Source organism: Fringilla coelebs (genome assembly GCF_963513975.1).
Source record: "Fringilla coelebs genome assembly, chromosome: 8".
NCBI lineage: Eukaryota > Metazoa > Chordata > Aves > Passeriformes > Fringillidae > Fringilla > Fringilla coelebs.
Window position 1 is genome coordinate 20,291,596 of NC_140066.1, and position 27,018 is coordinate 20,318,613.

Sequence of the window (27,018 nt, forward strand, 5' to 3'; positions counted from 1 at the left end):
ACATGGAGGAACACACAGACCATGAGGGCAGTCTCTTCTTGGATTTGCTACAAGCACATGTTGACATAGATTTCTCATACACCCATTTTTGTATTTCCCCCTTGTCAGATGCCTAGTGAATTATCTAAGGGAAAGAAATTGCTATTGCTGCAGTTAGATATTGTGGTGCAGTTCAATTTATTTATTTATCTTTTAAAAAAGGGAAATGTCTGTTCACAAACCCAAACAATCATGTCCTTCTTGTTCTTCCTAAAGCCTCTCTCCATTAGAAATTCGTCTGCAAACTTTCTCTTCTTCTCAACTTCTTTGTGTGCTTGGGCAGTGGGATCTTCTTCTAATCTTCTCAACTTCTTTACTTTTCCCCTCAAATACAACTCCATCTAGAAACACCTTGCACTTGTCTGCATTTTGATTTGGGTGTATGAAGAAATTTTGTAGTGTTTTGGTTTTTGGGGTATTTTTTCTTTGGTTTTTCTTTTCTTTCCAAACACATCCAGAGATCAAATATGGATGTTTATCTCCAAAAATTTCAAGGATTGGTATATACACCATAACAACTCTTATTCCTTCCTGAGCTCTCATTACCTGAAACAGATGGTAGAGGAAAGCTGGACTCCTGCAGGATGTTTTCCCAGAGGAAAGCAATTGCCTTTAGTAACAGCTGGGCAAATGTCAATTTCTGACTCACAAGACACACATTCCATTAAAAAAAATAATAATAAAAATCATCTTATTTGGAGGAAACACAGCTTCTCAGGCTTTCCTGCAGAATAAAAATGCTGAAACTTCTGTCCAGATTTCAAAAATCCCCTTCAGAGTTTCATAGTCCCACTTGGAGTCTTCCCAGACACATCTATTTGTATATTCCCATGTATGTCCTTATCCAGGAAAAAAACTTGAAAACTTCTCATTTATGCTGGAAACAAACAAACAAAAGCTACTCTGATAAGTAATAAAGAAACAACAATCATTTCATGTTCAATATGGAAAATATGCTTGAGTTAACTCTGTACTCCAGAGCTTGTGGATCTTCTGGGCCCAAATCACTTCTTGTCCCTGTGCGTAATATTGGAATTTTTAAAAGAAATAGAACTGTCCCAAACCAATTTGAAACTGCTTTAGAAAACTGTTTTGAAGCTGGAATACAGCCTCTTACTCTACAATTCTGTTGTGAAAATGAGGCCAAAATGTACTCCTGACTGTAGTGTATGAATGCATCTAAAATTGCTGTAGCCTGTTTCAGTACATGTGGCTCAGCACATCGCCCAGCCCTTGGCTATGTGCCAGTGAGAGGCTCAAGTGTCTGCAGTGACATCTGCAAGCTTGGAACAAGGGCTCTGGCACTGACTGCTCCCTGCTTAGCCCAAATGAGCAGCACTGACATCACTGAAGTCACTTTGCCTTCAGACCTGAGAAAGCAGGGACAAAACTTAGCCTAAAGTGGGATTTGATGCTGAGGCAATTTGATAATGAGCATGTTTCCTCACTGGTGTCCCAGTATCTGAAACAGCAGATCAAGCTCTGAAGCTTGAAGTCTTTGTTCAGTAATGCACCCTTGCCCTCTGCTCCAGCTGGAACGTGGTGTGCAGTGCAAACTTGGGCCAAAGAACTCGTCTCCATCTTATGAGTTGTTTTATTATCATTTTATTATAATGGTATCTTACAAAATCACTGCATGTTATATTAATACATTACTAGTAATATATTAACATAACCGATATGATTATTTTTAATTTTTTAATAAAAATTTGTTATACTATTTGGCCCCGCTACACTGACAGAAGAGATCTGTTACCAAAGTCAGGAGAAGTGGGATCTCCTACCTGGACAAACTGCAGTGATGGTAGAAAAAGCTAGAACCAGAAAAAGTAAATTGTCTTTATTCATACACATGGCGAGGTTTTAAATCACTTTAAGCACAAGTCATGATTAAAATCAGTTTTTAAGGATAAAGTCCAGATGTCTCTGAAGTCATAAGGTCTTATATTTGTTTTTTCCTTACTGACTTCAGAAGAGAAAGAAGTCCCAGAAAGTAGAAGAGCTTTCAAATAGACAGTAAATTAATTACTGAAGTGGACCAAGGACTAGCCATACATCACAGAAATGACTTGTGCACAGACAGTCTCCATCTAGATTAGAGAAGTGCTCAGCTGAGAAAGCCAAGAGAATTAAAGAATGAAGAGATGGACAAAGACCAGACAGATCCTGAAATAAACTGTAATCAGACACATTTGTTATGTTAGAAATATAGCACAAGATTACCTGGTGGGATTTGCACAGCAGCACTGCAGCTAACTGTGCTGCAGGGCTGTATGCAGCAGAGGATGCTGGTCCATGTGACTTTACTCAAACTCTTTTAATCACATTGTGACATATTCTTTCAGTGCCAGAGTTGCTGTGCAAAGGCAATATGGAATTTCACAACATAGTTCATGTCCAGGCAATCCAGTAAATTAATGTTTAATGAACATATGGGGTTTCGTCATAAAGAATATTTCTAAGGAATAGAAGTTCTTTTTATTCAGCTTCTTCTTTAATGATTTATTTTTGTAATACTGAAGTGGAAGGAAATTAACTTTTCACCATTCTTAGGTCTTTATTACAGCAAAGAATCTCTGTGACATAAGGTGCATCCAACATTCAGATCTAGTAAACATTTTTTGGGCCAAACAAATGGGTTAGACCAACTTCACTTTTCCCTCACTAACAGCTCAAGCATCCTGTGCTACATTTCACTCCCATCCTTTCTTATATTCCTCTTACACCCAAATCCTTTAGATGGTGGTCTTGCTTTTCCAGGCTGACTAGGACTGGTGGGCTCTACCCCGTTTCCTGATGCCTGCATTAACAGCGCCCAACTGGTCCTTCCTACAACACTTCTTTAGAACCTGTGGGGGAAAAGCCAATGTGATAAAACAAGAAATGACCACAGCAGAGGATGAGGGACCTTACAGAACAAATTCTGGCTTTTCTGCAAGCTTCAGAGCCTCGTGCATGCCCGCGGCCGAGAGTTTGCGGTTGATGTTCCTGTATCTGCACTGCAGCAGGTTGCGATAGGTTGTCCTCAGGTCCCGGTTGAAGAAGGCATAGATAAAAGGGTTAATGAGGGAGTTTGCATAGCCCAGCCACAGAAATGTCCTCTCCACCCAGAGGGGGATGCAGCTGCACGCTGTACCGCAGATGAAGGGCCTTGCAGTGGAGAGGAGGAAAAAGGGCAGCCAGCAGATTGTGAAAGCCCCAACAATAATCCCAAGGGTGGTGGCAGCTTTCTGTTCTCTTTTAAAGATGGAAATGTTTTTCTTGTCGTGCTTTAGGAGTCGTGAAAAATTAGTACATTCTTCAGATTCCTTGTGCAGCTTTACAAGTCCATTCACAGAAATCCCTTCCATTTCTTCCAGACGGGGAAAGCCAGTAAACTTGTGTTTAGCAGCGCTCCTCCTGGCAGCTTTATAGATCTGATAGTACATGAAAAGCATCACTGACATGGGAATATAAAATGCAACTGCTGTGGAGTAAATGGTGTAGCCAAAGTCTTGACTGATGAGACAAACCTTTTCATCGTTGACGTTCTGGGCCCAGCCGAAGAGCGGGGGGATGGTGATAGAGGCGGACAAAAGCCAGACACACAGGATCATTTTGGCCATACACTTCCCATTCTGCCTTACAGGGTATGTAAGGGGTCTTGTAATTCCCAGGTACCTGGAAGGACAACACAGAGTTACTACAGAGGGTGGGGGTTGACTTTTGAAAGTCATTCACTTACTGTGCTGTGCCCTAGACCAAAATCTTTGGCTAAGCCTTCCGTTTCATAATTTTCCATCCTCTCTTTGCATGTTCTTCTAACTTGTAATTAATGTGTCTTTCATGTTAAAATTTATAATGTTAGTATTCTATATAAGAGGTCTTTTATTCCAGAAGGAAATCTCCCATTGGCCACAACAGGCTGTGATTTCTATGAATTTGTTCAATTTTCATGCACATAAAGCATATTTCAGCTTTTAAGGAAATTCTGAAACCTAAACTTTATTTTGCTACCTTAAGAAATCTTGGAGTATAGAAGAATGTTCACTCCCCAAAGATTATCACTGTTTGTATTGGATGGTTATAACAAACAAGCATTCATCTTCATTCTTCTTATCTATTCAACAATTAGGAAGAGCCCTGCCACTAAGCTGAGATGATGAGCTGTCTTTCTTTCCTTCATGTTTCAGGCAGGAACAACAAACTGCAAACTTATACCAAGAGTAGACTATTTCAGTACTAAAATAATTATTTTTATCATCACTTAATTAGAAAGAAAATACATTTATTCAATGTCCAAAGTTTGACTGAACAAAGTAAAAATCTGTTCAAGAAGACCTGGGGAAGAAAACACAGTTTTACAGACAAGAAAAATGCTTATAATGGGTCAGTTTTTCATGGGAAAAAGAAATAGGTCTGTTGACAACTTTATATTTCCTAATTTGGGGTATTTTAATAAGTATCCTTTTCTAATTACAAAAGTAGTACTATGGCTCTATGGCTGGGTAAGAATATCCCAAGTTTGAATTTACTTTCAACTATAGAAAGTTTCTGTATTTCCTCTCTAACAATGGGAATTTTCTCTTAGATGGAATCACATGCCTTTATTTAGACTTCAGCTTTTTAGTTCCAATTTTGGCTTCTGCTCAACTGGAACTTATCTATCAGTTACTGTTAACTTCTCAAATTGTTCTTTTTCACTTCCTCCAGAAGAATTTAGAGAAAATCAGTGTGATTCATTTTGTTACTTGTAAAAGAAATTCTTTCATATCAAGTTCCTGAATAATGTTTTGGTTTCAAGACCTACCAGTGTTTACTCATATAGTGAAAATTCTGGAGCATTACAATCAAGAACTATAGCAATGTGATGAAGAATAGTTTTGAGGAGCATGTTTTCTCAGTCTATTCACTCAGCAGAACACACACGAGATTTGCCTGGCACTGTGGAATGCATTGTTGACTTTACTGCAGCGCAGTAGATCATGCCCAGTGCTCTTGCTTTATACAAGCACCCGGGTAAGCTAGAGTTATGGAAGTAAAAGAAACATCATTTATTGATCTGTCCTGATGGGTATCAACAATCCTGTTCAACCATGTCATTGGCTTTATATTGCTGTTGTGACAAGTGTTACACGAAGAACAGACTGGTTTACTGCGCCCTATTCTTGACTGGATGCACAAGTAAATTACAGCAGGTCAGTATTTTGCCAGTGAATCTCTGCCTGGAGGGGCCACAAACTACTAATTCTTGTTGGAATTGTCTGGGATCAGAGCAGTGTAATCCATGGACTGTGCTGCTAAAAAGGGCTGCCTCTTGTGCCCCTCACCATCAGCATTAGAATATAGCCACTGGCCCAGCAGCCATGGGCACCATGCAGAGACCGTGGAGATTTCTGATTTATAGCACCATGGCCAAAACCATTCTCACTCCCAAGGAGCCAAGGGTTTCCCGAGGTGCTCCAAGATATGGAAGAGAGGAATTAGTGCAGTGAAACTTCAGTTTAACTAACTGAAGTATGCTTTAATTTGTGCAACTGCAGCAAGGGTGAGCTCTCAGCTGCAGACTTTCAGGGACAAGAGTGGCCTACCCTTAAAATTTGTCCAAGAGTAGCCCAGTTTAGGTACAAAACAGTTAACTACATCCTTTGTGCGCAAAGACTTCATGGCATTTACAATGTGTTGTTTTCAAAAAAATCCTTATCTGCCTTCCTGAAGTATGTACTCCTATAGCTATTACCCAACTGGTTGCTAAAAATAACACTTTTAGGGTGAAGTTTATTATGTAGCTAAAAACATTAAGCTGGATTTCTGTAAAAATCAGATCTGTGGGCTGCATATTCTGAGTGCCTACTGATGCATTCTCATGCACCAGAATATAACAAAAAGAATTCATGAAAGCATAAGTATACTGAAAAGAATGAAAATTCATTAGTTTTGCCCTGGCATCACTTTTTTTGGAGTGTATCTTTTCTTCAGAAATGCTATTTGAAATTAAAATACGTTAATTAGCATAAAAATACACCAGCATTGCCTGTGCCTTATTCATTTTGCTAAATGTAGTATGATAGGGGGAAAGAAGTCAGCAGGCACAAATGAAGGAATGTTATCTTTTAATCTCTCTATATGAAATCCATTACCCTTGAAAACTCATTTGCAATGTCAAAATAATGTAAATCACTACTGTTTTCTAATACACCAGAGAGTGTTCGGGGCTTAATAGATTCATGAACTTCAAAAATATTGTGTCAAATTCAGTAGGAAAATATGCTTTTTAATGCTTAATCTTAAACTAGTACTTTAATAAAAAATACTTTAGGTAAATCAGCTAAACTTAACATATGCAAGTGTAAGAAACACCTTGAGGTTTTATTACTGGGAAAGAATTAAGTCAGAGTCCCTAAAAAGCCCATTTAATGTGTCTCAGCTATCCCCCACAAGAAAGAAGCGTCTCAGACTTGTTATTCTGAGATTTGCTTCTTTCACATGCCACAGATGTTCATTTTGATCTTGCTGGAGAAGAAACTGTGCCTGGGTTCTCACTTTTAAAAGAAGGGCAATGCTATTTTGTATTCTTCCTGCTCTGAATTTCTTGACTCAATGGTTCTGCCAGACAGGGCATCTCTCCATGTTACACCCAGCACAGCGAGGTCTGTATCTGGGTTACTCCCCAAAAGGCAGATGAATGGCCTTTATTTCTTCTAAATTGGTCATGGCATTTTCCATTCAGCACTGCCTGATGCTGCCTGCAGAACACTGAAGGGCAGGATGCTCTTCCAGCCCTACAAGAGGCACAGCACACACAGCAGCCACGTTCTGCTGCCACTCCAAGGATGCTGGCTGAGTGGAAAACACTGAGGAGGAAGAATATGGCACTGCTGTCTAATGGATAGAGAGACAGCAGAACTAACAAAATCAAAACACTACTCAGTGGAGAGAAAAATAGTCTGGTTAGCTCTGTGTTCTATCTAGCTAAATGTTGCATCTTTCCTGTGCTGTGAATTAGCACACAGTTTATATAAGTCTTGGCACAGTGGTCAGCTTCCACATCTTAATTGCTAGAAATCCTAGAAAGCTCTACTTCGTCCTGCTCACCTGGTGGTGAATAAACAAACAAAGAAGATCTCAAATGTATGTTTTGATAGCTTTTCTTCTAGATGCTTATGCTTCCCATTTCATAAAATTTCAACATTATTATAATTGAAATGGTGATGTGTTAATTTTGCTATTTGAAAAAATGAGAATGAAACACTTTTTTTGCTTTCAGTAAGATTAACACTTTACATTATTCTTCTTTTTCTTCTTAATTCCCCTTTTTCTTCTCCTTTCTTACATTCTCCTTCTTTTTCTTCTTAAGGTCAACACTTTAAATTATTCCCCTTTTTCTTCTTAATTTCTTCTTAATGAAATGTATTTTCTTAAGTTCTTTTTATAACAGGATGACCTTCCGTTCTACTGCTATAGTGGGCACATATTTAATTTATTCTACATAGTAAATGTTCTGACTTGATTTTTCTTTTTCTCAAAAATTGTTGTACGGTTTGTTTTTTTTTCATGAATTCAAGAAGTGTAGGCTTTCCTGGCAGTGGGGGAGGATTAAGTCAATCAAAATTAAATAACTTCATTATAAAGGAATGTAATTTGCATAGTAGAAGGTTGCTTTCTCCTCTCATACATTTCTTTTAGTTTCTCTGCGCTTTCCTGGGCTTTCTTCCTTTCATATTGTATAGCTTTACAGCTTCATATTTTTCTTATTTATTTTAGCTCATTTTTCGTACTTTTATTTCACTCATTTTTATTTCTTGCTGTCTTATTTGTCTTTCTCTGTTAGCTCTGAATTTTTCCTTCTTCATTTTTGCCTACTAATCTTAGACATCATTCCCCTTGGGTAGGGGGATGCATTCTGTTCTCTTTCTAAGAAATACACAACACTGCCAGAATATGTGCAGCATCTTTCCATTCAACTTCTGTTACCTTACTTGTAATTCTGAAACCATATTACTCTTTCTTTTCAGACCTTGGCAAATTTCTTTTACCTGCCCTCACCCTTTGCCTTTCATTTTCCCCCTGCATGCCTGTCAAAGCATTTATCACCTGTCACATCTTGTTCTCAGCTCCATGACAAACCAGTTCTTTAACCTTTCATTTTCCACTGCAAATTATACATTGCTTGGAAGGAAAAGTCCCAAAATGCAGTCGCTGATATTTACCTTGCAGCACTGCCTGAATGTTAGATAATATGTATTTCCTACCCAATATTTTGCAATTGCCCTTATGAATATTCTAAATTATAGACCAAATGCTTTTATTAACTCTCTTGGAAGAAAATTGTAGCTGTGTATTTTTCTTTTTCACCAGTGACATTAGTGTAGGAGATACAAGGAGGGAAGTGAACTTCAGCCTGTTTAATCCTTCACCAGCCTCCTAGAAACCAGATACATTTGAAAACTGGAAAGGTTTTGGACACAAATTATTTAGAATTAAGTTGCATTCTGTAATGGAAGACTTACTATTTTTATATGTTTTAAAAGTGTCTGAACTCCAGCTTTGTGGGTTTCATCATCACTTGTTTCCTGTACACAAGTGTGGTTTGCTTACTGAGTGCAACAGGATTAATTATATACAGAGCTCCAAAGTGCTTTTCACCCCTCTTCTTGATAGATAATCTGTAACACTTCAAAAGCTCTCCAAATCCGGGCAAGCCACACAATGGAAGAATCATTTTTCTTTACTCTGTTCAACAATGTGGAAGGATGAGGGAAAATAAAAAATAATTTCATGCTTTTCTAAAAGAAAATGCATAACTGTGTCAGGGACATACTACCTACCCACTTCTGCCTTTTCACACACACGCTCCCCCTCCCAGATCTGCAAGCTCCTTTATTTAACACAGATATATTTATTTTTGTGGAAGAAGTGAGAAGAGAGTCAAAATGGTTTTCCTAATTTTTTTCTTTTTTTCTTTTCCTAAGTAAAAAGTTATATTAATCGAAATATAGAATAAAGTATGATTTACAATACATACTAGTAACATTTTAGGAATATTCATTTAGGAATATTTGGAAAGACTTCTCAGGCTTTTTAAGAAATATCTAATTTACTGAAAATTTCTCCATTAAATTCATCATAGTGTACACACAAGCTGCTTCACAAGTGCAGAAGCTTGTGAATACAGGCTCATACTCTGTGGTGTCATTCAGAGTAGTTGTTAAGTCATTTTATCAATCAGGGAGGAAAAGGGAAATAGGAACATCTTCAAAGACAGCAGTTTTTTGCCATCTTCAATAAGGGGATTTCTATCAGAAAACACTATTTCTATCACAATTCACATTTCAGCTTATTCCACATTGAGACCCTCTTTATTATCCCAAAATATTGTAGGCCCACAGAAACAAATGCAGTGCATTTGCATCATGTCAACTGTTGTGCCCGAGTGTCCAACTACATGGGGTTTTTACATTCATTTTTATCTTTATGTGTATGATGCAGTACTCCATTTTATTCAGTCATTACAACATGCCTGGCCTCTTTGTGAGAGGACAGAGAAGATGCTTAACCTTCTGATACTACCTGGGAGACTAAGATAGGAAAAACTCTTTTCTAGAAAAAGAATTAAAGAGGAATTGCATTCCTGTTTGTTTGTTTCTGTCTGGTTGTGATGCAGCATTCATTAGCAATTGAACACACAGGAAAATGGATTGGAAAAAGATAGGAAAGAGATTTTATCTCATATGGCCTTTTGTATGTTAGAGGAGAACTGGGTAACTCTGAAAAGGGAAAATGAATCTGAGTAAATGATGTGGCATGGCTGGAGGGAGGTGGTGCTGTCCCTGAGCTTGAGGAGCAGCAGTCTGAAAGCTACTGGGCAAGGATGAGGCTTGACTGGAAATTTTGCTTAATAGTGTTACAGGGGACTTAAAGATCCTTTAAAGATCTGGTTTCTTGAAGCATCGGCTCAGATGAAATCCCTGCTCTTTTCAACAGAGGCAGTTTCTGAACAAAGAAAAATGGAAAAGAAAATGTTTTGCAGATAGGAACAGGAAAATCCTCATTTTCCTTTTGTGTTCTCCCCATCTCAACCCTCTCGTCCCTCACCCCCAGGGGAATTGTCAGAGAATGTGTGGAGCCTCAATTTCAGAGCTATGAAACCTGTCTTTTGTTTTTTAATCAATGACTACCATCAAGCAGAAACGGCTAAGGTGATTTTCTCCAACTTCACTACATGAGTCACGCCTGGATTGATACTAAACATCAGCTTAAAAGGAATTATTTTGAAAGTTATAATAGCGTTTCAAAATGAAAGCCTCCCACAACTTTAACTAGAAAATCATGACTGATGTCTTCAGTACAATTAAATTAAACATTTCAGAAATTTCCATCGCATAAGTGATGAATGAAATGAAAAACCACAGCCCACTGAACTGCTAATACCACTATATTAAAACAAAGTATCCTCAGGGAATAGCTATTTCAGTGTGCTGCTATTACGTCCCTTCTCTTCCTTCCTTGAATACAAACAGTTTAAACATAAAATCTCCAGAAAAGGCACTTAAGGAACAACCCCCTCTGGGATACTTCTTCCCTCCTCCCCCTTCTTTCTTTTCCTCTCTCTGAAGAGACAGGAAAAATGCTGGAAAGACCAAGTCCAAATTCTCCTCTTTGCTTCTTCCTGACAGTAATTTTGCAAGAGCCCTGAGGAACACTTGTACAGTCATTATGGGTGAATCTTAGTACAGACCCAATTTACTTGGGCATTTTTGGCTTTGTCCATAGCTGTACTGGCCTGAAAACAGATCTGAATTTTTTTAGATCACACAAAAGTTTTGCTGTGTTCCACTGGATCAGGTATGTGAAAATTACAAATGTTGGCCTCAAGCTTTACTTGTTCGCCCAAGTTTGGCCAGACAAAAAACAAACTATATCAATAAATTGTTTTAGATACACAGGAAAATCCAAGCCTAAAGCAGGTTTAATTAAGAATATTCTTTCCCAAAAAACTTTGGGATATATGAAGCATCTTGTATAGGGTTTATCTGGCTGTTTTTTAAAGATGCACACTGGAGTTGCTTCCCCTGCAGTCATAAAATCATTTCTCTCTTCCTAGTATGAGTAAGCCTTAACACAGAAAAAATCATATCCAGGTTTGGAAGAGAGGCTGTGGGCTGGAGAGAGCACAGCATGAGGGGAAGTTATCAAGGAAGGAAGGCAGGAGGTTAGATCAAATTGTGAGTCTACAATTCAAGAGCCTTTTAGAAAACTGCTGCTCACAGTCCTTTCCAGCAGACACTTTTGGTTCAGTGACTTATCATTAACAAGGTGATTCCTACCCTTATATAACTTATATAAACAGTGATTTTGTGCAATGTCTTGATATTTTAGCAGTGTATTTTCTGCTCAGTATGTGGTACAGAATGAGGTTATCATGTCTTATCATCTTTCATGCCAGCGAATGTAAGGTTTACTGTAGCCACCACACTCCTCAACAGTATGTCATTTATTTCCTTAGCACTCATTTTAAAAACATATTCACTCACAGCATGCTTCAACACCCAGGCTCGAGTTCTCCCTTCACTGGAATTCTCCTGCCTGCTGTCATTTTCCTCACAAAATGTCTCATTAATATTTTGGAATTTAGTATCAATAAATAAATTGGTCAGGTTGAGCTCTGCTATATAAATGGGAAATTTAATATTATTTTATGAATATTTTTTCCCTTTGCAGTCATTCAGAATCCCTAAATACAGAGCTCCAGGTGCCCTTTAACTGAAGGAGAAGGTTAAAGGAGAGAAAGATGTAGTGATGACAAGTAACTGCAGCAAAACCCAAACTGCAGTCAGTGAAGCTGTTAGTTCACCTTTTCCCAACCTCAGTATTTAGTAGTTCATTTGTCATAATATTTATTCACTTTTGCCAGCAGCCTTTGGAATGAAGAAAGTAATAGCCAAGCAGACATTATTTCTTCCTAGCTGACAAATCCTCCACTCTAACGACCTTTGCATCTCCTGGGTCTTGCTCAGACCTGCCAGGCTGTGGTTCCACACGGATGGCTTTGTTCAGCTTGCACCAGTAACATCTGATCCAGCTCCAGGGGTCCATACTCCCCATCTAAGGTGTCACCAGCTCTGCCTTTGTGAAGGTAGCTGCAAGTAAGCTCAGAGACCACTAGACAGGAAACCTGGGGAAAGATTAGCCAGGACAGTGTGTCCTCTCTGTCTAGATGAACACAGGCCTGCCTACGACAAATCTCCACTACAGTGTATTCTTTTTATCAGCAACACCCTTCATGTTTTTCTTTCTTTTTAAAATTATGTGAAATCTGCCACACTAAATATTTTTAAAATGTAGAACGCATTTCAACACAAACTGCTACCACCAACTTCACAGGCATGAAAATATATAGTACATCTAATCTACAAAATGAACCTCTTGCTTTTTTCTTTTCAACAAATGAGTTGCTGGCTCTCTTCCCCGGGCTTTCTATATAGAATGACAAAATTTGAGGACAGATTCAGCTATTGATTTTTCACAAATAACTATTTTTCCAGCTCAATATGTGGTCACAATACCTCACATTGTGTCACAACACCTTGGTAACACCTTTTCGTGTTCCTCTGAATTTAGAATTACATATTTATGCTAAAACAGAAATACAGCTGATGATAGATCATCTCCTCCTCCAAAACCTTTAAAGATAGCAGGATGTAAAGATTATCAAGGACCCCAGAACTCTCTTTTTACAAATGCTACACCACACAAGTGGGATCAGCAGAAAGCAGCCCTCCTTCTCACCTCTCACTGAGTATATCTTTCCTTTACTTTTTTTTTTCCTCAGCAACAAGTTAGCCACTCTAAGGTTCTTCTGAGATATGGTGGCATCAACTCTGTGTGGATTAAAAGTAAAATACCTAAGGTTTATTTCTGTGACTACAGCTTCCAATGATAACAGCTTCATTGCCAGGCAGAAAACCTCAAACACTCATTTGAATTTAGGAGCAGAACGTTGGCATCAGTGGGGGCTGGATCCCCACAGCTGGACATCTCAGGTAGCTCACTGCAAGCTGCAGCTGTTTGAGAAATTTGTCAAGGTCCTCCCTTTATTTCAACAGTAGCAGTGCAGAAGCTTTGTGTTAAACAGCAGGCTTTGGAAATGTTATGCTCCTTCTTGTGCTATTTAATTTATAGACAAATGGTCCACAACGCCATTTTATTTTCAGTTATTTTTTTTAAATAATATTGTGCTCTGTTAATGACCATATTCATTTTGCAAAAATAGCCTTTTCATATGGGACAATACACTCTTGAGACACAACAATCACTATTGTTGCTAAAACTGCTTATGATAAGAAGTGGATCTTCAGATGCAGATATTTAGAGTAAAAAGGAAACTGCAGTACATAACAATTCAAAAGTTAAATCTTTTGAGCCAAAGCTGTACCACTTTTAGCATCAAAACATCTTATTAGACTATTAAAGGAAGGCTTTGCATCTTTTCAGCAGCTCTTTTGGGTCATGGGTATAAATATTTCCAAGTAATTTATGGCCAGACAACAAATTCTTTGTTCAGCGATTTATTATTTCAACTATTTGCTAAATGTCCGCTTCTACAGAAAATAAACAAAATTTAACAACCCACATGGAGAGCTGCTTACAGAAAATTATTCTGGCAAATTGTACTGTATATCTGAAATATTTTATGACAATCACAACATCTTTTCATGGCTTATATTCAAGATGACAGGTTGTAAATTCTGCAATAAGTTTAGATAATAGCATATACCTCTGTTATCTGTACTTATGCCTTCCATTTTTACCTTCTCATATTTACACTGATTGACAATTTCTGAATGAACACCTGTTATCAGAGTAAATCTTCTAGGGCACTATTCTTTACTTTGATTTAAAAATTCCTGTATTTTCTCACATGGGAACAGTCCTCTAGGGAACAGATGCTGCTGCCGCAGACTTGGAATTTTTGCCGTTACCTTTTGTGCCCCTCTCTAGAGATCTGCAAACCATATGTTGAAATACATTGTCCCCAGTCTCCAACACATCTCCTGAAAAGCAAACAGTTTATAAATAAGGTACTTAAAGCTCCTTATTGGTGGCCCAATTTCTCTTGCAGCAGCTATAGGCCATATTTCTGATTACAGATACTTGTATGGTTGACAAGAAATTATGATTCAAATGCCATCAAGGGCATCAGTATTATTCAGTGGCAGGGAAGGTGGCACAGCTCATGATGTGTTTGCCTGGATCTCTAATTACAGTCTCTTCCTGAAAGAATGGAGATTTTTCAATTAAAAAAATCAAAAGTAAAAGGTTTGTACAGAAGTCTACCTCAAAAATAGTGTTCTTGCAGGAAAGCCTTTGCTGCCAGTTCTCTGATTGTACCCAGCCTGGTGAATGTCTGAGACACAACAAGCTCTGTCCATTCTCCCTTGGTCCCTGACCAGTTTTTCCACCACTATTAACATGTGGCAAACTGCTGCTTGCCCCTCAATCTGCCACACCCTGCAGGACCAATAATTTCCAGTGCAAGAAAAATGTTACCTTTCATATGGGTCTGCCTGCACTTCCCACAATGTCCTTAAGAGATGTAAGAACTGTACACAAAAAATGGATTTTTGTGAGGTTACAGACTTTCTTTGTGGCTATACTTCTACAAACTAAAAAACTTGGGTTTAGTGTTTAACTGTACCAAAATCCCACCCTTTTCCTTGATGTATCTCAGGAAAAAACTCTGCTGCCAATTTTCTCTTCAAGACACAATGTAGCTCTAAGAATAGACTTCACCCCAGTTTTCCTTAACTTAAAAAAGTTATTTTTGTAATATTCCTCTTGGCTTCATGTTTTGGTTTGGTTTTTAAACAATTATGACAATTAGCAGTGAAATAGCTATCAGGGATGAAATAAACCCCCTTCAGTGGTGTCTTGTGCTAGCTCCCATTTGATAGCAAAGGCCACAATAGACAGAAAGAATATTCTCAGTTCTGATTTGATTTCCATGCACATCTCTGTTCTGCACTACCAGAGAATTCATTCTTGTCTGTGCACTACCCAAAAGCCATGTTTATTGTTAGAAGTGAGTCACCACCAGATTTGCATACATGCTAACATGTACAGAACCACACAGATGTATCAGATAATCTGGATTTCTATACAAAGCCTTGAATCAACAGCAAGGTACAAAAAGAAAATCAATGATGCTCACTCTCTAATTTTGCTCTATTCAAACAGAATAAAAACAAATTTTCACTATGGCATATTTAATCCTGGGATGTTTGAAAATGAAAATTTGCAGCAAGAGATTGTTTTAAAAAAATCAGCTGGTTTTTGCCTCTTTCCAGTATATATATATACACTATTCAATCCTTTAGAAATAGTTGGCTATCCAGTACAACAAGAAAAACTTAAACTTGTAAGCTTTCCAGGTGAAAGAAGTTATCCTCACCTTACAGACAGTTGTGACCATTAGAACAGAACTGCAGTGAGCACAGTTTCTTTCATGATACTTGTGCTTTGGGCATGCAGATAGCAGAACTTGTGATTTTGCTCCCCAGTCTTTCTTCTGACAGCTGCACCTCAGCAGACTCAACTATTTCTCAAGCTCTTTGTTTTCATACAAGACCTAGAGTGGCCAGCTTTCTTCAGACTTTCTGGTCCACAGAGGAAGGACCAGATCTGTGTGTTATATATTGAGAGGAAAAAAAAAAAGAGGTGTTTGTAGCTGACAGACAGTGCCATATGTACTTATCAACTGCAGATGAAGAAAGTTTCGAAATTTGCCACAAATATTTCCAATTAAATATTTCAAACTCAACAACAATATCAAATATAATACTGTGTTTCACTAAAAGGAATAAGATGTGTTATATAATTTTCAGGGAGTTTTAGAAATAATTTTCAGAGAAAATTAATTCAGGAAAGTGAAAACATTCCCTGATTAATTTCTGTTCTTCTAGACTCTTGTGTGAGCATGCTACTACTGCTATAGTAATCGTGTTTCAGTGTACAAAACTACAAAATCTGTGATGCTTCATTCGATGATACTCATCCAGTTCAAGAAAAACACTACAAAAATATATTTTGATACCAGTGTAATCAGGTTACACTACACATCATGCCAGTATGATATGCATTTGCCTTTTTTTAATAGTTGGATATATTTTTGAAAGCTCCCTTCAAAAACAAAGTGAAGTGTTTCTAGAATTGCATTTTTGCTGTGAATCTTGAAGCAAATCCAACCTTATTTGCAGAAACTATTTTTGTTACCTTGATAGGAAAGAAAGAACTTTTTAAATGTCTCCAGAGTGCCCTGCTTGGCAAAAATGTGAATTAATGTTCCCTTACCTCTGACTTATCAGGCTCCTTTGAAATGTCTGGATGAACCCCCAAGAATTAGAGACCCCAAAATCACTTCTGAAAACTCATCCAGTCTTAAACCCTGGTAGGAGCAAACAGAAGATAGTTTCAAATGTGGGGGGGAAATGCAACATCCAGTTTCAAGCAAAGGCATTCAGGTAAATGTGGTTTAATCTCCAATCTCCTGCTGCTCAGTGAACTATAAGTCCCCATTCATGCACCTTGAAAAATCACCAGTTGCAGTCCCCTCTGCACTGCCACCTCTGGGTTATCTTGCATCTCCACACTTCGGGAGCCCTTTGCAGTAACACTGCTTAAATGCACCTGGTGTAGAACAGCAAGAGAATAACCAATCTATAGATTTTTCTTCTACAGCATCTTTTAGCTTCCCAAACTTTGTCAGCCTCTACTGTGCAGACACCCAGCAAACTTCAGATCTTATGCCTTTTTCCTCTGCAAAAGGACAAAACTTCCACTCGTTTTGATGTTAAAACTTTTTTCCTGGGTAAAGTTTTCACAAAATAGTCCATCTGCTTTATAAAATATCTTTTATTTGTTATTTCCCACCTGCTTACTGTGCATCTGGCAGCGTGTTCACGAAGCTTAATTTCTCTGCAAAGACATAATAAAACAATGCTTGTGGCTAAAATCTGGTTACTCTGTAAGTAACTGCATCTCTTTCCTGTGCCTGTGACACAGGAAACAATACCCAAGGACGTCACAGAAAGGTACCTAAAGAAATGGGATCATGGTAATGCAACAGAACCCCCCAGATTAATTTATGCTTTTGGAGGGGGTTCTCAGTGACAGATAAACAGTGCTTTGTACTGCTTAATGCATCCAACTTCCAACTGAACTTCATCTCTGAATTTTGGAGCAAAAGTTTATATTGTATGTTTTTTTACACATAAATAATGAAATGGAGATTGCATAAGTGTTCAGCAATAAATTCTCTGCAGAAAAGAAACTACATCAGCTTAAGGAACATTCTTTAAACAGACTCCATTAGAAAAACTTCATGGAAAGGACTAAGACCAAATCTGTTCTTTTTCATTTTAGTTTAGTTTATCAATGCTGTGCCTTTCATAAGCTAGACAAGTTATTTATAGGCTCAAAAAGAGTACTGTTGTTTATCAGGCTAAACAATGAAAAAAATGGCTCTTTTGGGGGTGGCTGTTATTAGCAATTAGCTGCCCTACTGATCTCAAAACTTTCTTCTACAATACAGACTTTAACTGCAATAACTTCACCACGCTCTTTTCCTATAGTTCCTTCTAGGTTTTTCCTCACTTGTCAGTTAATCCTGTGTAAATATATATATATATATATAGTAAACAAAATCTTATGAGTGGCACTACTGGTGGCTGTCTATGCTTATTCTAGATCCAAAATATATAACAGGTAGGATTTTTTTCATAGCTATTTCTGCATATATATTCTACATGGATTTTGTGAATGATCTGAGCAGAGTTGGCAGAACAGACTGCTGCCTTTTCCACCCATGGCAGTGAGGCAGAAAAAGTCTGCATACCAAATAGGAAGCTACACAGGACTACCAGCTACAATTTACTAGGTTTAGCAAATTGCTAACAGTTTTCAGGTCATATTATTAGCTTGGGATGTAGGTAGAATTTAGACATCTGGATTCTATTGAAAGTGCCTAAATCTTTATTTAAATTTTGTTCCAAATTCTTCCTTTGAGGAAATTTGAGGTCTGCACGCTTCTTAGACATGGGATGAGGACTCAAGAAGCCAGTGAACTTTTGGGACTGACTCATACTAAGGAGAAGCATAAGTACTCATACTTGGGGTGTGGCAACATAGGCAGGGAGAGAGAGCTGATCCTTGTATATAAACATCTCAGGACCAACAAAAAGGCCCACTTATTTGCATAGAAATTCTATATCCTCATCAATTTAATGGAAGCCTGGTATACTCGTGAATTGTTGGCCAAGATACAGACTGGAAAAGTTCCCAAAAAAGTGTTTCATTACTTGTGTGGGTGTGGGGAAAGTGTTATAATTCTTCAACTGTATCTGAGTAGTTATGTTTCTTTATCACTTTCTAAGCCAAAGAACTATTTTTAAATTGAATTAAAAATTGCTACTTATGCAGTTATCTTGTGGATACTCTCCAAAACAGCATTTCTGTAGCTAACTTGGGTCAGAACAGCATGATGAATCAGCATGAAAACACCACCAGTTCAAACACAATTAATTCCCTTTTTTTTTCATTCCCCACTAAGATGGGGTTTGTATCCATCCCTCATAATTCACCCACAATGTTTTCTCACTCTTAAATGTAAAGAATGTAAAGGAATTGTGATGTGATAAAATCCATTTAATTCAGAACCAGGAAAGTGGAGCCTTAAGAGCAAAAGAAAAAAATATCCCAACACACTAATAGGAAATTCTTAAAGAAGAATTCAATTCTGTTCAATTATCCCACAAAAGCCTCTGTAGCTCCTACTACAGAGCTAATACTCAAATCACAGATGGAGAGAATAGTAAAGGTAATCATTGGCTGAGTATCAAGTTGTCTTGCCTGTTTAATCCTTTAAAAATTTGAAAAGGCAGAAATACTCTTGTCTCTCCGTCATATCTGTTTTAGTTCTGACAGACCTGCCTGTAAGCAGATAGCCTTCCTCCAAAGGGAGGGCTTAAATAAGATACAGATACCTAAAATATATGTTCATCTCATGTCCCTCTGGCAAAGATCTGTGAAGGTTTTTATGTTGTGGAACAAAAGGGAAGATATGATCTGAAGAAAAGCACAATAGCCCAAATCTCTGCAAATTAGATTTTTGTGGATAATCAAACAACCTGTCCAACCTAGCTGCTTTCTTGTGCACCCTGTGCAAAGTTAGATATCCCCATAACAGCACACTAACATCTACTTTGCACCCTTATAGTCTGCACAACACAGAAGAGAAGCAGCCTAAAACGTACAAGAAGTGCTAACTAGGAAAAAAATGCAAGGTTTTCCAACAGAATGAGACCAGCCCATTTGTACACCCTATGCTAATATGCTTCTTTCAGAAGCTGATATATTCAGCTAAAAACCACATCCACCACTAAGGGCTGTGCAGCAAAATCTCTCTGTGAGCAATAGGCTTGCCAGCTGCTGGCATTTCAGTGCTCTCAGTGGCATAAGCTGAGTAGCACATATTTGTGCAAGGTAAACAAATCAAAAAGCCTTTTCAATTTACTCATTTTATCCTTCTTGGTAGCTCCTCAGTGCCTCTGTTTTACTAACTAAATTGTTTGTTTAATAAAAGGTATTATTTCTCTTTACAAACCCTGCCTAACAGTTTGTAACAAATTTGGTTCTTTAAGATTAATTCAATAGTAGCATTCTTTCAACTATATACCTGATTCTCATATCTGCTTCAGGAAGAACCTAGAGATGAGATTTAACAAATTTTAAAATAGCAAATTTATTTGCTCTCTCTGCACTGCTTGGAACAGCCTCATCTTTTACTTCAGGAGAGATGTTACTGGACCACAACAAAAGTTTCCTATAGTGCCCTAAAGAGACAGGTGACAGTGCAATTCCTAATTACATTTAGAAAATGTTTCTTTGTCCTGTCTTAACCCTGCTTCCTAAAGAAATGTCTCCTGTGTAACCTCAGGATCTTCAAGATTTAAGTACATCTAAATGCCTCTGAGAATAGTGGCCAACTTGAAGGACAGTGAATTTCATTCACGTTCTCTGCTTCTGGAACTTCTGATTGAAATTTCCTGGTCCTGTATTTGTATTAGTTGCCCTAGGATGGTAAGGGAGGTATCATTGGTAATCTTCTCCTCCTACATAACAGAAAACATGGATGTGGTTTCACCAAAGCCTTGGCAAAATGGACTTTGTGAAAATGGTCTGACCCTCTCGTGCCCTGTATACATTGTGATTTGCTGCTCCTGAAGCACAAACAAAACTTAAACTGGAGGTATGTGTTTTCAGAGATGAATTTTCCTCAGTGATCATTCAAGGATTTCCTAATTATATACATGTAAGAACAACTGCCAAAATGACAGCACCATTACCATCAAAGCTATACTGGCAACATTTCATCATTCACATTTGATTTTCATGCTGCCTCCCTGCTTTGCTTATTTTGTAGATATGCACTATTCAAAGATTTCTTAATATCCAAAACTAATATTTGGCTGGCTTAGCAGTATTACAGCAGTATAAGATTAATTATTTTCAAATAGGATTACAAATCATTGAGATTTTTAAATTCTTTATTGCTGAGTAGTAGAGACATTTTGTTATTGAATTGCTGGCTTGTCTCCTTTTATTTATGATACCCACTATCTCAACTATATAATGGATTTGGGTGACAGGGGTTAAGCTTCATAAGTCACAGAATTTTAATTTCAAGTAGGTAGTAGACAACAGAATAATGAATTATGAAGAGATGGTGTTCAATAAACATTCAGTGAAAGAAGTGAGAACACAAAGACAAGAGAATAATTCTAGTTTAAATCAGCACTAGCTGGTGAAAATCAGCCATTTACAAGAGGGTATGTTCTTTCTCAATACAGAGATATATCTCTTGTTAGTATTTTAGGGGGAGAGGGGACTGGAGGGAGAACTGAGAGAACAATGAGAGATGCAGTCATCAGTGTCACCAGTTCAGTCAAAGCCCCTGTTCAGCACACAGCAGTGACCTCAAATGTTAAACTAAGAAATAGAAAAGAGCAAAAGCCCAGTGCTACGCTGTGAATCATCACACATCCTTAAGAAAGCTTAATCATGTTAACCTGTTTTCAAAAGGTTGGTAGAAATGGAGATGGAGAGCTCAGAGATGGATATAAGAACAATCAAAGAATAGAAATACTTAATGGGGAGAGAGTGTAAAAATGAAATCACCTATCTTACAAATAGAATAGAAAAGCAGAGAATAACATTGGGAAAGTAGATAAGCCTATTCATATTCTCTTGCAATACAGGAATTAAGTTTAAAAATCAACTTAAATAAATTAAAATTAAGCAAATGTCAATGTAACAGCAATTTTAAAAAATCAAACCAACACCAAGAACACAGATCGTTTCACACTGTCAAAATCTGCATGTGGATTTCATTGCTACAAGATGCTCTGCAGCATTCAGATAATTGCTGGCCAATATAGAAGTCACAAAATAAAAAGTACTAGAGCAGAGAATGCTTGTACAGAAATTAAAGTTCTGAAATTAACAGAAACTGTGATGCTTCCTGATACGAAACAATCTCCACTTACTGTAGGAATCGCTTTTGAAAGATTGTTGCTTTGCAGAAACCTAATGCAGAGCTTTTCTTAAAACTTTCTGAAGTAAACAGTCAAGGCTGCTGGTGGATATCAGAGTTGGTAAACTACTTCTAAAATCTAGTTACGAGGTTTTTCAATTTCAGCCAATTGCGTGAAATTTTAATGAAAAATTACTTTCTAACTGGTAAAGTTCTTGGCATAGAATTTAGGCTGTGGAAAAGGGAAGTTACAGGCTGCAACTTACTTTAGAATAGAACCTGCATGGAAAAAAGGAATCTTTCAGCCTTCCTCTGTAGAGGACTGACACAGGCAAATGTGGGCTCTTTGGTATGGTATTTACATCAGAACTAAACACTCAAGATATTCTTCTCCAGTGTGTACACACCTCCTTGTTGCCCCAGTGACTGTATCTTTTGGAAGAAGCTAAATGCCAATGAGCATAACTTGGCTTTTAAGACAGCAGGTGCAAATTTTTTAAAAAGCAAACGTTTGAAAGTAATTTTTCCTTCAAACAAAACATTATTTGTCAAAAATTTAATTGAGCTACTCTGGGATTGTCTAGAATAAAGATAAAACCGTAGGAAGCTATAATTACTGCGCTTTCTCTGGTCTGGTAAAACTCCACTGAACCCAGTGAGGTTGCACTGGCACTTTGAAAGAATCAGCTCAAATCTACCTGTGGTATAAAGCAGTTTAAAGACATACGTTCCCAATTTTAAAGCAGTTGGAAATGCCCTATTTACTTGCATAGAGCCACGGTAAACGGTGACAGTTTAGGTCCGGTTTTGCTTTGACACCCTGGCTCCCGAGCGGCAGCAAGGAAGTTACCCAGAGGGACAACCGGGCGCCTGGGCTGGCATTCGGGCGGCAGCTCACCCTGCTCCGGCGGGCTCCTCCGAACAGAGAGGCTGCGGGCTGGCACTCGCCTCGCTCCCTGCTCTGAGCACGGCTCATTTCCAAGGGACCCGGCGGAGGAGGCGGGAGAGCGCAGGTGGGACCGCTGAGCGCGGGCTCCCCGCGCCGGGGCTGCGGGCAGCGGCACGGCCGGTCCCCGGAGCGGCGGGAGGCCAGGGCAGGGCTCGGGGCGCCGGGCGCTCTCACCTGTCGATACTTATCACACAGAGGGTCATGATGGAGGCCGTGCAGCACATGACATCCATGGCGATGAAGACGTTGCAGAAGAGGCGCCCGAAGATCCACTCCCCGCCGATAAGGTCGGTGACGCTGACGAAGGGCATGACGGCCAGGGCCACCGAGAGATCGGCCAGGGCCAGCGAGACGATGAGATAGTTGGAGGGCTGCCGCAGCTTCTTCACGAAGCAGACGGAGATCACCACCAGGCAGTTGCCGGCGATGGTCAGCAGGGTGATGAGGCAGAGCACGGCCCCGATGAGAACTTTCTCCGCGCTGCCGTAGCTGAGGATCTGCTCCCCGCACTGGGAGTCGTTGGCGGGCAGGGAGCTCGCCGTGGGCAGCGCCGACGGGGGGGGCGACGGGCCGAGCTTGGCCAGGCTGCGCGGGGGCCAGGAGCCGGCGATCATCCTGCCGCCGCTCAGCGCCCGCGGCTCCTCCAGCGCCAGGGGCCGCAGGTTACCGTAGAGGTGGCTGCCGTTGAGGGCGAGCACCATGTTGGCGTGAGCAGCCCATGAAGCCTCGCCGCCCGTTCTCCGGCTGTTCCCGGCGCCGGGATGCTCGGGCTCCTCCTCGGGCGCCCGGCGCCGCCCGCCCCCTCGCAGCCGGCCGAGCGGCCCGTGGGGGCCCGGCCTTCAACTTCCCCCGGGCCAGCCGGGCTCGCCCGCGGCGCATCCCGGGCGGCCGCGGGGCGGGCACGGCGCTATCGCCCCCAGCCCGCGGGCAGAGGGGCGGGCGGGGGCGGCGGCCGCTCCCTCCCACCCGCGCCCATCGCCCGCTCCCACCCGCGGCCGCTTTCCGAAGGCGACGGGATGGGAACCGCTCCGCCTCCCTCTCCCTCCTGCGCTCTGAGCTGCGGGCGGGGGTGCGCCCCTTCCCCGCAGGCCGGTGAGCCGGCTCCTCCTGTGGCTTCTCCTTCGCGGCCGCCCCAAGCGAGGGGCGCTCTGGGAACCCCCTGTATCTCTGTATATAGGTGTATCTATGTATATATATGTATCTATGTGTATGTGTTATATGCACACAGGTCTCACCCGGGAAGCTGCGGGCTGGCGCAGAGGCGGCCGCAGGAGGAGCTGGCCCGGCCGGAGCGGGGATGGAACCTCTCGGTTTGCCGGCTCCGGCACAGCCCTGCGGCGCGTCCCGTGTATGTAAGCACTTCTCTGTGTAGCCAAGCTCGCAGGATCTTCTTTATAGTAAGTTGATGTGAATACCACCAGCTCTTTTATTCATATTTTTATACCCTGATTTTGAATTTACTCAGTGTTCCATGTGTAATTCCTTCCGTAAAGCTAAAAACAACCAACTCCTATTGCTTGAATGACCTGCTTTTCTTGTAGGTTCCCTGGACTCTTAGATACAAGCCAATTTCTTGGACTCACTAGCTTTCTCAATTCTTTAAGTCCTATTCTTGCCTCCAAGTGGGGTAAAAATTAACTGTTTGAATTGTGAGTTACCCATGGGATGCCAGCAAAAGATCACACCCCTTGATATAGTAACATGCCAGACAGTAAGGACTAAAACCAAGAAACACCTGCTCCTGAGTGCCCCTCACATTGTCAACATGAGACAGGTGAACTAGAGAAGGAAGGGAAGTGAAAAGCATGTATCAATAATCTTGAGGTTTAAATGAGGGGACATCTTGCAACAACACAGAAAGTTTTATTGAAGTATGCATGGCACAGGGAAGAACTGTTTGTGAGGCTCAGTAGTAAGAAAGGTTGGAGGATCGTTGCACGTTATACCGACTTTAAAATCTGCTCTGAAGACAAACCTAATAAGTATCCAGTTATTGGGGGGGAAAAAAAATCAAAAAAACCAAAAAAGAAAACCCTCAGCTGACAGTCCTACAGACTAGTGAAACACAAATCCATAGCAACTGAGGCCTCATACTTGACTCACAAGAACACAGATTGAGCACAGACAGAGCCTCCTGTGGTCAGAAATGCAGGGTTTGGTTGTTCAATTGCTGCCCTCCCCTACCACCCCCACATCTTGATTTGACTAAGATAATAAAATAAGCAATGATAAAGCTGAAATCTTGTTGGGCAGCTCCTTGACCATTACCAAGCTGAAAGCATTTTCCTGTTCAGTCAAGTGTTTCCCCACACTTTGTTAGTTGCTTTATTGTGTCCAATCACAACAAAAGCAACAAAATCACAAAATAAAAATCCCTGTTTAACCCTCCAAAATGTGTCCATGAACCTTGAGCTTCTGGTGAGTTATCCCACCAGGTGATAAATGAAGTATTTTGGCCTCTTCAGTTAAGCACATATAAGGAGGAAAAAGGTCTTTAGAAATTGCAAGGATATATCTAAGTTAAAACATTAAGGCAAAACTTGGAGAGAGAATGTTGAACATATTTTTTCAAAAATAGTGTCTGAAGCACAGCTAAGGAGTTAGGAACTTAGTAAATTTTGTTCAAAATAGATTCTTATCACAGAAGCTGATAAAATTGTACAGTTTAATACTCCCGTTAAAAGCAATTTTTCAGTTGCTTAAAATGTCACTAAGGCAGAGCAAATTATAATCTGATGCTTCCTGCAAATGCGTTAACACAGTTCATTAAATCAGTCATTCTTCTTGACAGCTTTTCAATACACTTATGGGATGTGACTCTCTAAATGTTCTCAGTGGATGATACACAGGATCATTTGGTAGGGTAGGGATCACTCCTACCCATTCCAACCCAAAAGTAGGACTGAACCTTGTCTTTTGTTCTGTATCTTAAGTTCCCTTACAGTTCATTCCAAGTTAATCAACTGATAATTCTTTCCTTCTCAAAGGCCATGGTACCACTCACTGATTTTGCTGTTGTAATCCTACCTTTGGAGAAACAAAGCAATTTAAATCAATTTATGTACCATTATAGAAAGGGATTTATGTACTATTGCAGAGAAGATGTGAAAAACCCTAGCAAGAGAAAGCAGCTGACACCTCTCTAAAATATGCTCCTTAAAAGCTTTTTACTAGGACACACCTAAAATAACTTCCAGTTCCCAGGCTGGGCTGAATCTGGTGAAGTGCTTTCTTTGAGGGTTTACAGAGTTTCACATGGCCAGTGTCTGGAAAGGCAGAGAGAATCCATCATTCCATGAGATGACATCTATTCTAGGTACTTAAAATAACAACAAAGGAAAGTAGGACTCCATCTTTCCAAGGTTACATCCCACTTTTGTCTTCAGTGATCCTGTTTAAAAATTCTAACACGTTGTTCCAGACAGAATACAGAAGTGAAACTAATGTGCAATTAGGTGTCAAGAATAACAAGCTGACATTTGTTCTCTACCCAAGAAATTATTTTTTCACCTTCCATCAGGCTTCAAAAAATATAATCAAATAATTTTTCTGGCTGGGCTTAGTAAAATTATGGCCTTTGAGTAATTTAGCCTCTCTATGCATAAAAGCCTCTTAACATTTACATATATCTCCAATTCTGTGCTAAATCCTTTGTCCCCCATTCTTTCTGCACTTAGTGAAGTTAAACTATTTTGTTAATATTTGATAATGTACTTTATTTACAAACCTCATCTTTGGTATTTTATTATTGCTATATAGAAAAATTTCAGATTATAAAAAGAAAAAAATGCAAGAGAACTTTTTACTTTGATTTTTTCCTTCTGCCAAAGTAGTTAACTCCTCTGTTTAATTTTTTCCCCTCCTCCAGAAACTGTGCTAATCACATAACATCTTCAGCATTTGTTATTGATACTAAGTGTATTCTATAGCAGTGGCTGTTGCTATCAATTCTTTGCTGCCCTGTTAGTGAGATAAGGCAAGACAGGTCATTAAGGCTATACAGTTTCCCAAGCACATTTTGATTTAGTGGGGCCAGACTGTTATCTATCAAAGTGTTTATGTTGAAAAACCCTGCATTAAATCCTGGATTCTCCATCCTCCCTGGAGGACTTGATGCTTGCAGACAGCAGGTCTGTGCTAACTTGGAGGATCCTGACTGAAATGGGTCAAGGAATGCAAGCTTCAGCAGCAGAGGAGAAAACGCTGACAGCCCAGCAGGGTAACACCTTCCCTCACACAGCTGCCTCTAGAAAACAATAGCCCTGCTCATCTTAGCCGAAAAAGTTGAAGGCACTGCTGCATTTCCCTTCTTAAACCATTCAATATTGTACACATGGCAGGAAGGTAACATGAGCATGCAATGTAACAAACAATCAGATCAGAAATTTTCTTGTTCTTTGGTTCTTTCTTATCATTTTGTCCTTCCTCGCCTGAGAGAGCTTATCTCCTTAAACTCTTGTTT

The 27,018-nt window shown here is 39.6% G+C and overlaps 1 protein-coding gene across 1 annotated transcript; it reads right to left on the reverse strand.

The window, feature by feature from the left end:
- Window positions 1–2,948: 2,948 nt before the first annotated feature.
- Window positions 2,949–23,257, reverse strand: HTR7 (5-hydroxytryptamine receptor 7; the record flags this gene model as incomplete). The annotated part of the gene is made up of 2 exons (XM_084210010.1): window positions 2,949–3,699; window positions 22,731–23,257. 2 exons carry the CDS (start codon window positions 23,255–23,257, stop codon window positions 2,949–2,951), a joined length of 1,278 nt encoding a protein of 425 aa, XP_084066136.1.
- Between the last annotated feature and the right edge of the window lie 3,761 nt (window positions 23,258–27,018).